Genomic DNA, 12,927 nt, shown 5'->3' with positions numbered 1-12,927 from the left:
GATGCAGCAGACCACCGTGATCTGGCAATGTTTACTAGGACTGTACAACATCACTGTGCCACTGTGGCATCTGAATTAGCTCATTAACCTCTTGTGATCCCGCGTCCACATGTGTGGACATTGTTTTTTAGCTTCGCTATATGCAACACAAAATTTAAAGGAATTTAATCCAACTGAAAACTGTTAACTTAAATTAACGTGAAATGCTTCCACGAGCGCTGAGCCAACAAAATTGCCTCTGGTAAGAGAACTTTTAAAAACAAAACCCTGTTTGGGTGTAAATAGTAGCATCTCTAGTTTCGTTTGATATGGCGCTTCAAAATTCATTCGTTTTTTGTGTGTCAGCGTGATGATAAACGTGATGTCCACATATGTGGAAATTGGGACAGTATTCCCTCAAAATTAGAAAAAAACATGTTTGTTACTTTGAATAACTTTCAACATCAACACATCTGTGGGTTAATGTAAATTTTGTTATATTTAATTTTGTTATCACTGTATGCTGCATGTAAGCTATAAGCTGCATGGTTATATTAATTAACATTAGTAAATCAATTCCTATATTTACTGTGCATTTTCACATTGAGAGTCAATGGGTTCATCCAAAAGTTGAAAAATTTTGCTTTCAGAGACTTTATATGGAGTATAAATGAAAATAAGCTGCATTTCGAACTGTTCTGAGACTAGTGAAGACAGACAGCACACTGGAGGTTAAGTCATTCTCTAAATAGGGAGCAAGGGAGCATCCTAAAGCTCTCTATGCAGCTAAGTGCATTCACTCCTAAAATCGACCAAAAGTTCAGTTTTAGGCTGCAGATGATGTTTGAACCACTCAACATGTTTGGCAGACATGAAACAATGGTAATCAGTACATACTATAGATTCATTATTTTAACATGGATTGCGGTGATTGGATCCATTACTTTGGATCAGAATTAATTAAAATTATTGTGCGATTAAAGCACAACCTACTGTAGCAGATCTGAGCTAGCACCTTGGATCTGTTTTGGGTCCACCACTGTTAACAATCCTAACGTTAAAGCAGATGAAAGGATAATTGCAGCTAATGCTTTCATTTGAGCTGTACAATTGAGCAATTTTAGAGATTGCTCAACTTGTCTGTTACCGATAAAGCACCTGTAAGTGTTTCATAATTAGGTCTTTTCACTGACAGTGCAATATGTCTGAATTCGTGTGTTGAATACATGTCTGTCAGGGTGAGAGGTGTTGTTAAATGAGATAATCTGTGTGTTAGAAATCTCCTCAACCTTGATTATGGAAATCAGCGTGTCTTTGATTTGCCACTTGGCAGATCTTCAGGTGCCTGATATCATTCCCCTTTGCTGTCCACCTGGAGGTCTTAGACTCCAAGTGACTGGGATGGAAATAGGAAAAGTTGAATCATTGCTGAGATCTCTGCCCATCAGACCACAATTGAATATATGTAACAAGCTCTCCTTAGGATATGTGTACTGTTTGTTTCTCGCCAAAATTACCAGCAGCTCTTCTGTAAAGCACAAAATACAAACAGCTTTGGTGCACTCCTTTTTTGTCTTTATTTTTATTGTTTATAGAGGGTGATTGACCCTATACTACCTCTTCAAAGTCTTGCTGAACTCTTGTTGGGCAAACCCTTCTGAGGCTCCACCCATGTATTCATTTAATTGGCATATGAACACACTGATTTATAAATTTTTTTGTGCAGTTTATGTTTGGTCAGCTAGTGATGTTGACTAGATTATCCATCCCACTAAGTTTGGGATCTTTGTGATTTAAGATCTTTGACACCCATGTATTTTTATGGCAGAAAATAAAAACACATTTATGAATATACTGATACGAATATCAGTATAAATACAGTAGATTTCTTGCCCCATTGGTGTTTGGACCCCTAATGATGCATTCCAGAGCTTTGCAGGTGTTGGTTTCTGAAATCCAAAAACTAGGTCTATAGGTATTGCACTGAATAAAGAGCTACGTGTGTCACTTATTCTTAAACACCTATAAAAAAACGTAGATTATGATTTATGATTTAATTCAAATAAATAAAGGTGCACTGCTAGTTTCAACATTACTTGTACTTTATACCTCTGTTTTATTGGACAGGAATGTTGCATTCCCTATTGAATTTGGCTACTGAAATAATTGATTAATAGGGGTCATGATATTTTTTAATAGACTTATTATCTTCCCTGAGGTCCACTGATAACGGTATAATTTTTTGCACCGAAACATTAATAATGTAGTAATAATTATGATCATTTTCCACCCTGTATCTGGCCCTCTGTCTGAAATGCTCGGTTTTGGCCCAAGTGCCTCTTTAAAACATTTATGACTGGCTAACAGCGTGCAGCCACTCGAAATCATCATATTTGAAACTCAATTGGAAGGGAATGAACTACCCTACAATATTATAAAACTTCATTTAGAGTTTACACATAATTCACATCCAACACATTGCATCCAAATATATTTAATTGCTCCTCAAGTACAACTGTTAACACTTAGCACCATAATCTATGACATTTATCATCTAATTCATGACATTTTAAATATTCATGAATAAAATGGTTTACTGACTGTTTTGCATGGGGTCCAAGTGTTTTTAACTGCACCATCCTTCAATAATAGTTGCTTTGCAAAGCTTGAATCACATTATGGCTGGTTCACAAGCAATCCACAATGACATGACCTGCATATAAAATCAATAAAAAAACATATAATCGATGCTGAATTATGATGAATACACATCCACATGATGCACATACATAGTCCAAAGCATGGTGTGAATTATACGCAAACACATACAGCATCACATCACCAGAAACGTATCAAAATCTAGTGCATGTTTTCATACACCAACAATTAAAAATAGCGCAGATGGGTGAAAGAACGCATCCATGACGTGTTCGTGCTCAGAACAACAATAGACACAGCAGCTGAATGAAACCAAATCAACCACCGTGTCTTTTAAAAGCAGCTCAAAATATGTATCAAGCAGTCAAAGATGTCTGTCTAGTGCGTGAATATATAAAAAAATAATCCAAAATAGTCCAGATGGGTCCCCTTTGGTGTTCAGGAATATGAGGACAAACTGAGAACCAGTGAGCGGGGCCAAGGGTGAGATGATTTGAAGTAGGCGTTGATGTTTTTTCACTGTAGAGGCGGTTATGAATTAATGTACCCCTAATGACGAAGGGTAGTCGTGGAAGTAGAGAGCAAGGCATTCTTGCAGCTTGGTTTCTATAAATGCTTTTATTGCATTAGGGATTCAGTTTTGAGTTCTGAAATATACAGTATGTTTTTATATTAGAAAGACCTCTTATAAGTGAAAATATCAAGAAATATTTGATTTTTTTGACATGTACACACAATGTTGTTTGACTGTTTTCTAAGGGTTTCAAGTTTTAGACTAATCAACTAAGTTGATAGAAAATATTCAGTTTAAACATCAGTAAAAATAGTAATTATGCACATCACTAGTTTAAAGCTAAAATGATGTAGATGTGCAGATCTTTTCACTTCCTTCGCAAGGTTGAGTCACTGATTTCATTCCAAGGCTTTTTCTCCTCATGCCTCTTTGCCGTATGCTGTGCCCGTGGGGGACAACATATTGCTTGCGTATGATCTCGGCGTGCGATGACTGTGTCAGAATAAACATGGTGCAGCCACGCCAAGAGAGACAAATCGCTTGAGAATGCGATTTTTGATACATCTTAGTGGGGCTGGATTTGGCCACCTTTCGTCAGAGGTGATGCCTGCCTCATGCATGGCATACACACTCAAAAAATGTATAAATGTATACACACTTTCATACACGCTCATACACCCACACACACTGTGTCTTGGATCCTACTCTGGCACAAACTGCACTGAAAGAACAGGACTTGTCTCAATTTATCATGTCATCGGCTTTTACGGTTGTATCTGCTGTACTCTGGATGGCTTTATGCTCTGCAAAGGAATCCTCTTTAATTAGGATTACACAGGTCATTAGCAAACTCAAATTGTCTTTGATCTTCTCTCCACTCCCTCAGTATTGGTTCTGACATGAGCAATTTTGGTGTTAAATAAAAATTATTGGCTTCACTGTAGCGGTGTGAAATAAAACGTCATATTTTTCCATTTTTGCAATATTCAATATACATTATCTTAATTTATGAGGATGTTTTTTTTTTTAAACAGAGGAACCATCATATTAACCAAACAGCTGTCAAATTAGTTAATAAATAATAATGACATGTTTTCCACTGTTTTTCACAGTTTATTATTATTATTTATAATTTATACTTGAAACTCAAATATGCATATATTTTTGTTACATTTTAGTCTAACATTTAAATAGGTTTCAAGAGACAGGGAATGCCATAATCCCTTGATTTATATGAATATGGTGCATTACAAGGATGTAGAGAAACAACAGAGGATTTTGTGAAAGTGACGCTCAATTACGCTCCAAAAGTTGCGATAAGTTTAACTTTAGCTGCAACACACTCTGACCTCTTCCATATTAATACATTTTTGTTTGAAAACTTAATTTCGCCAGATTTACGCCTCTCATCCTCACTATAGAATGCTGTTTTCTTTCAACGAAAACTGAGCATTTTCAAAACAATCCATTACATCATACTTTGAAAATCTATGATATTAGGAAACTGAAAAAAGACTTAAAGACTAAATTTGATTAGTGTGTATGTGACGTACGCAGCTGTTGACCAATTAGAATTTTGTGGGGGGATCAGACGAATTCCTAGCAGTCGTTCACTCTATCAGAGCTTTCTCAATTGTGTAAGCATCCCAACTTCACTGAAACGCATGACATTGAGTGGCATATTGCTTTTATAAAATGGTAGCAACACAAATATGAAAAAAGACACTAATGATCAATAAATATTATTACTAAATATAACTAATGGGAATCAAAATAATTCTTCCGCCAAATAATGTATCTCATTTGCAACTGTAGGCTGTTTACAGTTGTCAATCTACAAAGCAACTTGTTGCATCACTACAGAATACAGCTGTGCATATATTGGCTATTTTATACCAGCTTTAGGTGTGGCTCATCCAATCAGAATTTCAAGTCAGAACAATCTGTTTTATACAGTAGCATGCTGCTTGCTGTTGTGTTTGATTGGATTAGAGTGGGCTGAATGGAACAGCGTTCGTGTTGATTGTTTGAGGTGTGGCGTGTATTTAGGATGTTCTCTGTGAGACACTGCCATGGTAGATCTTTATAGTCTACTCAACCTTCACAATGAATTGCACACTCTTAGAAAAAGAGAAAATAAGAATAGGATGGGAGTGATGCGTTGAGCTCATCTCAGTGAATGGATCCAACCAACAACTGCCAAGCACCAAAAAAAACTCTTTATGAACAACCTTTTATGCCCTTCCCCTCTAAAGGTGAGTAGTGTTGTTGGTCTTTCAATCCCTTACTGCAGAACTGCACAATTTAGATCTGTTTTAAAAATGCCATTGAGTGCAGAATTTGACAAATGACAACAGAGGTCTCCACGTCTCCACCAATCACAGAGCGTCTCACCGGTACTCTTTTGTGTGATTTAAGCCATGAGCCACAGAAGAGATGTTGACCCCTGGGCTGTAGCCATTAGCAGCTGATTATTGCTGGGATTCGGAGACCAAAGCAATGATGTTCTTTGGATACCTTGATTTTATCCATGTTTCAATGTGGTCTATGTCTGTATTTATATAGATCACCTTACCAAGAAAGCATTATGGCACTCAATTTAGGAAATCAGCACACTATGCAGTTGAAGTGATTGCTGAGTATGGAAGCAAGCTGACAATGAGTACTTTTCTTCAGAAGTAGAAACATACACACTTTCACTGTTACTATAGTTCTAATAACAAAACAGGATTAATAAACTGGATATTTACATTTTCTTTAGAAAATGTAAGTAATGCATACTGTGTACAAATTACAGCAACATTGTTTGGGTGGTTGACATGGCATTGCTATATGGTTTTAGGGTATTTTAGTTGGGTGTTTAGGCATTGCTAAGTGGTTACTAGGCTGTTCTGGGTGGTTACGTAGAAACCCAAGTTAATAGAGCTTAAGCTCAATACTCAGATCCTGTACACTGATCTCTTGATATGGTGCGGATTGCTCTTTCATTGTGAGACTATGGTATTTTTCCATCACATGAACAATACATAAATCCAAGCCCTTAGTAAAGTAGTAGCACACCTTTCTTCAACAAGCCACACAATTTGAGGTATCATTTGTCTGTACCACAAATGGTGTAGGACGAGTTTTGTGCCAAGGGTTTATACCCTAAAGGCCAAAACATACTCTTAGCAAGTACGTGAACACAGACGCTTCTAGCTACGCAAGCTCGATGTATTAGATCGCAATTCATAACACAACAAAATTACGTGTAGCATTCTCAATGGTGAGTTTTCTCTTTCTAGTTAGCTACTGTAATGATCGAGCACCAGTTTGAAGAGTATATTTGAAAGGAAAGTCAATATATTTATAGTAACTTACTTGAATAATAATACATCTGGTTTAACGGCACAAACATTTGAAGGTAACTCTTTCGCCCTTTGAGTGCTGAGGTTTTCTACCTAATAATGTATGTTCAGCCTGGCCATGCGTTGGCCAAGTGCTCGCATCTGTGTACACATACTTGCTTTAAGTATGTTTCTGGACTTAGCATCACACACAACTTAATAGAAACCGAGGTATTTTGTAAAATAAAGTGTTGCAGAATTGAGATAGTGGCCATTTCTCATAATTATGGCTCTAGAACTTGGCTTTGGGTCTTACATTTCTATTTCTTCAAATGTTTTAAGTCTTGAGTGTGGAAGATGGGGACTTCGGACAATTGGGTCGAGGGGAGGGGGGAGGTTCATAATAGCAGGCCTTTCATTTTGCTTGGGAACTGATAGGATTAACTTTACTGCTTATAATGGAATATAGCATCTTTAGAGGTCCCATGCTTCTTAGGGAGAGTGAAAGATCTCTCTGCCAAGACTATCAAACAGTCTTTATATACTCCTCCATTGCCTGTTGCCTAGGAGACCAATGTAATCCAAGTTTTTTCCCCCTTTTTCCCTGGCTCTGCGCTCTCTTTTTCACCCCCTCTCTGATTTGAAACTCTATTGGCTGCTGCCATTGAGCTGGCCTTCAGACGGACACACCAGCTGTGAAGAGATGGAGATAAATCTGAGGCAAAGTGCTCTGAAACATATTGATTTCTCCTGATTACAGAATATTTGGAGAGATAGACCAGAGCAGCCTCCTCTCCATGGATTGTATATGAATAATCTTATACTCTGAATGCATTGATGATCACATATCACACCCTTTCAAAATGGCTGTGTCCTTGTTGGAAGTTGTATTGTCTGCTTAAAGATCAGGACATTCTGTCATCATATAATTATCATGTCTTTCAAAACATGTAGGACTTTCTTTATTCCATGGAAAAAAAAGGATAGGTTATACCTAAAAGATAGTTCACCCCAAAATGTTAAATTCTCTCATCATTTACTCACCCACATGCAATCCCAGATGTGTATAACTATCTAACGCTGAACATAAATTAAAGTGAAAGTGGATATTTATAGGACAAAAAGGGCTAAATATTGATCTTTTTCGTACCCACAACTATCATATCACTTTTGAAGTCATGGATGAGTCTTTTGGATTGCTTTTATGCTGCTTATCTGCTTTTTGGACCTTCAGAGTTTGGCCACTGTTCACTTGCATTGAAATTACCAACAGAGTTGAAAATGTGTTCTGCAGAGGAATTAAAGTCATTTGGGATGGCATGAGCTAAATTATGTAAATGATGAGAGAATTTTCAGTTTTGGGTAAACTATCCCTTTAAGCATGTTAGCTCAGTCACCATTTAGTTTCATTGCACCTTCTTTCCCTACAAAAAAAATGTGAATGGTGACCAAGACTGAACATTTAGTGTAACATCTTCTTTTGTGTTTCTTGGAAGAAAGTCTCATGGGTTTTAAACATGAGGGTGAGTAAATGATCATCACTGATCCTCCACCAAATTTCACAGTGGGTGCAAAACACTGTGGCTTGAAGGCCTCTCCAGGTCTCCGTCTAACCATTAGACAACCAGGTAGGGGATCGGTGATGTCAGTAAGGCTTGAATCGGGCAGATTCGTCTTTGTGAAGGGTGCATGAATCAAGCCATGTACAGGGTTATCCTGGACGAAAACGTGCTTCCTTCTGCTCTGACAATGTTCCCCAACTCTGAAGATTATTTTACCAGCAAGATAATGTACCATACCACACAGCCAGGTAGGGCTGTCAAATAAAAATGTGTAATATCCGTCGAAATTAAGAAATAAATGCACATTTGAATACTAAAACTGCATTCGAATTATGGATGTGTGCCATGAACTGACAATGACTTAAGACCGATCGCATTCTTGCGCTAAAAATGCTAGACACAGCGCAACAAATACAGTTGAACAGAAAGCAGGTGTCTCAATATGCCTTTTACATTTCTTTTTAATTAGACACAGCATGTAAAACTGCGCTCCTGTGCAAGCTGTGGAATAAACAAAGCAAAACAAGACATTCGTCTAGCGCACGTTTACAAAGAAAACAAATGGATGGTTGAAAAAGTGACATGTTCAGTGTGAACAGCCCCTTACAGTAGGTGGAGGTACTTGGCTGTTGCATCTTGCTTTCTTATAAGCATTTCTCACATTAAGCAATTCGTTTTTTGAAACGCTTTGTCAGGAAAGATGTTCAACTTGTGTGTCTCCAGATCCTCACGTTCTGTTCCATTCTGTTGTGTTCCATCTGTTTGAACAGCCCCTGTCCTGGGCTGATAGGCTGAGCCGCTTCACCACTGAGTTCAGAGGAATACCTCTAGGAATATTGCTACCCTACATACAACTGTAATGAATAAAAAACAATGTGATATTTCACTTATAGCATGTGTCTGTGGTAGTATACTGTGGCATTAGTGCAAGTGTAACACCATGTGAACTGTCTATTGAAGCGTTTACCCCCTCATTTTACTTTTGACTTAACATTTGAGAATATGGACAGACTAAAATGTTTTATTGAATTTGTATATATATATATATCAGACGTATGCAAAAGTTTAGGCAACCCTGACAATTTCCATGATTTTAATTGATAAATAATTGGGTGTTTGGATCAGAACTTGTATACATAAACTTATATATATATATATATATATATATATATATATAAATTTTATTCATATATTTTTTCCTCCCTCAACCTTTTCATTGCCCCCATTTTCCTCTCACATTTTCTTTTTTTTTTTTCATTTAATACCCCTATTTTTCATTTCCATCAGAGCATTCACATCAAGTGGACGGACCATTTAAGGATTGATTTTCATGGTGCAATTCATCTTTGTGGTTGGTCCAGGTATGGCTTTAAAACACGGTGATGGAAAGTTGACAGCTTAATTAGGTGGAGAATGTCAGTTTGTGCTAAGAATAAATGCATTCTCTGCTTTTGGAAGAAAATGGTTTTCTTCACTAGGAAAGAATATTCCTTCCTGAAAATATTACAAATGACTGTTGCAATGTTCCATAGACCTGCTATTTAATGTAACTGTTACAATAATTATTTGTGTATACAGATAGAATTAGCAGTAGTTAGTTTATAACAGTAATATTTGTAGCAGTTAAACTGTTATCTTAATTAAAAAAAAAAAAAAAAAGAAATTAAGCATTCATATTTAATTTAAATATTTTTTATTATATTTGTATTATTTTAAATGTATATGTATTTTTACTGATCATTTTAAATTATATTAGTAATAGTAATGTGTCCATCATGCATTAGATATTAAAATATTATTGAATGTAACATGATTTTATTCTTGCAGTGTACCTTTTCTGGTCAAACTTTTAAACATCGAGAAATGCTTGTGAGTGAATTGTTAGTCAAATAAATGTTCCGTTTATTCTGTTTGCAAAAGCACTCCAAGGGTTTGAACTGTTTGACTTGTGCTGGTATAAATCTTTCCACTGAAGCCAAATACTGTGGGTAAAGAACCAAGTGTATGCGCTGGGGTTTGCAGCGATCAATAGAGTGTGTTATCGTTTCTTAGCTCTTGTTGGGGGATTCTGGTATAACTAAAGATATTTTAACCCTATCCAAAAACACTTAATTAACCTAAAGTGATTAACAGTAGTCAGCAGGGATGTCAGTTTTAAATGGTTAGTGAAAAGAAAACAAGCTCCTACAAAAGCAAATGCTACAGTCTGTCTTATTAGTTGAGAATAACAAAGTTTGAAAATGTGACACAGAGTCCAGGCCATTCGTGTGAATTACCCCAGGGCACACAGTATGACACTCTGACAGTTGTCTGAAGGTCATGACTATTGATTCAACGAGAGAACACAGTCTGTCTAACAAAACAACATGCTCTGTCCGCAGCTTTGAAGTGCCTAACTGAAAGGAAATGGCTTACACTTTAAAAAAAACTTCTTTTCCCATGGTTTATAGTCTATTCTCTGCTGAGTAGTGTAAATCTTTGACAGTATAAAAGGAATAACTTCAGAACCGAAAAAGGAGGGGTTCAATAACATAACACTGAGTGCAGTCCATACTAATAAGCTCAAATAATTTTTTTCCTGACATTACTTTAAAAGTGATATTTTGCTGTTTTCTCGTTTTCAGCAAGATCTGTCAGGAGAGCTAATTTATATACCAGGAGCGTTCTCCCACCGAGGTGTTTTAAAATGCTGAGTTAATCTAAGTGGTCTGGAGCATGCATGCACAGACATCTGTGCTTGGACATATTTTGCACTTCTTGTGGTTTTGATGGATTTATTTATTTATTTGCCATTTAAACGGTCAACATCAACTCTTGGCCAATACAGAGGTCAAGGTGATGCAGGTGGTCAGGTTCTAATTTTTTCCTCTGCTGCACTGGTCTTATCTTCCTGCCAGTACAAATCATTAACCCATCGATTCAGCTAAATAAAAACATTTATGTACAGTATGAAAGCGCATTTCAAATTATTTTAAATGTGTATTCAGGACTTGTTAATCGAATGTGCTGAATAGGTAGTGCGGTAGTGTGCGTGCTTTGAATTTTCAAGCCAGTCTCTAAGAGCAAATCCTTCCTTTTATTTATTTATTAAAATTCCATTTATAAAAGCATTGCTCTTTTGTGAACTATACATTGGCATTTAAATATCCAAGCGAGTCAGATGTTAATTCACTTACTACTTAAAAGGTTTCATTAATGTTAAAACCGATAACTTGATACTGATAACCAGGAGTTTTTGAGTCTTTTTGACTGATCCATTTAAAAAAATAAACAACTGGAAGAATAATTAGTTCACGAATCGGTCTTCTTTGGTTGGGATTTATGTTTGTTCATGCATGTTATCAGCGAATACAATGCAATAGAAAGAAGTGTTTATTCACACTGCCAACTCACAACTGGGGTAAAATATTATTTCTTTCACTGTGACACTGTTGATTCAACACTGAATTGCAATGCAGGAGACAGCAACTTCTACATTTGAGTCTTTTTAGACCCATATACACCTGGTATTAAGATGCCCTTTGGATGATCCGTTTGAAATGGTACGATGTTAGATTGATGTTAAATATGTCCAAAATGGGGTCTGAGGTGGTTGAAGGTGTTCAAAAAAAACGCATTGGTCTCATAGCGGAAATGCACATCCATTTGAATGCGTTCATACAGCAACAAAGCACTGCCTACTCGCTTATCAATCAATTTGAAAAAGCGATATATGGACATGGCATGCAAAAGAACTTCTTCAATATAACTGATAACAACTGTATGTTTGTGTTTCTTTTCTCCATTCACAGAGTATTGGAAAGGGCTCCCTGTGGTGCATAGACCCAGAGTACAGGCAGAATCTCATCCAGGCACTAAAGAAGACCCCTTATCATCCTTATTCCCAGGTGTTCACGACGCCACCCACCTCTCCTCAGGCATATCAAAGGTAGACACACAGCTCACTGAACATTTAACCTCATCTCTCTCTCTCTCTCTCTCTCTCTCTCTCTCTCTCTCCACACACACTGAGTCGAATTCACTAAAAAGTTGAGCCACTTTTGTGCGCAATATTTTAGTGCAAAAGCCTGCATCTTATGTCCCTAGTGGTATCAGTTAGCAGTGGATCCCATAGACGGTGGCAAGGAGAGCTCCCGCCCCGCACCATTTCATTTTGATCTGGATAACTGGTCTGCGTGCTCCCAGCCACTCGACTGTGCAAGACAGAATAATTGCTTTACTGTAAAACCCGAACTGGCATATCATCCTTAACAAAGGATATGGAACAAATGGGCAGCTAGCGTAATGGCAAGAAAAGGGAAATGGAGATGGAAGTTTTTAAAGAGATTGAATTAAATCAGACAGCTTTAGTAAGAGATCGGATGGCGGCGGGTTTCAGGTGTTGCTTAAGCATAGCAGGTTGATGAAAAAAGGAGGTGGAGAATGGAGCCATGCTCAGATGTTTTTGGGTACCGCTGTGTCACATGACTTGCTCTCACTGCATTCTGCATTTGTCTGTTCAGCAGTTATAGCATACAGCAAACACATTGCTGCCTCAACAAGGCTAATATTCTCACAGCTCAACAGGTAGATGCTGAATAAGGTCATTTATATATATATATATATATATATATATATATCTAAGACTTTTCCCAAGATGCATGTGTGCAGGAGGTGAAATTGCACCATCTGCCAAATTTTGCGCCACATAATATAGAAATAAAAATCATTTTCTCCCTTGGTAAATAATAATAATTAAGTAGAATGCTTTAATATCTCAATTAGACAGCAGTAAATGGAGAGCAGATGGAGAATTTTGCTTAAAAGGGATAGTTCAATCACCCAAAAATGAAAATGTACTCACTCTCTGGATTTTTCAAGCCGATATGACTTCCTTTCTTTCTTGGAA

General features: G+C 37.0%; 1 protein-coding gene across 3 annotated transcripts in view; it reads left to right on the top strand.

Moving 5' to 3' along the window:
• Nucleotides 1–12,927, top strand: part of LOC127657124 (forkhead box protein N3-like) — a 120,960-nt gene that overhangs the window by 52,597 nt on the left and 55,436 nt on the right. For all 3 annotated transcript variants that reach the window (XM_052145778.1, XM_052145780.1, XM_052145779.1), the window contains exon 3: nucleotides 11,831–11,967. In XM_052145778.1, coding sequence (XP_052001738.1) covers nucleotides 11,831–11,967 — 137 coding nt within the window. The remainder of the gene's footprint in view (nucleotides 1–11,830; nucleotides 11,968–12,927) is intronic.

This window comes from Xyrauchen texanus, chromosome 16 (genome assembly GCF_025860055.1).
Source record: "Xyrauchen texanus isolate HMW12.3.18 chromosome 16, RBS_HiC_50CHRs, whole genome shotgun sequence".
In the NCBI taxonomy this organism is placed as follows: Eukaryota; Metazoa; Chordata; class Actinopteri; order Cypriniformes; family Catostomidae; genus Xyrauchen; species Xyrauchen texanus.
The sequence above is the reverse complement of the archived record's forward strand: the minus strand, read 5'-3'. Positions and strand labels throughout refer to the sequence as shown.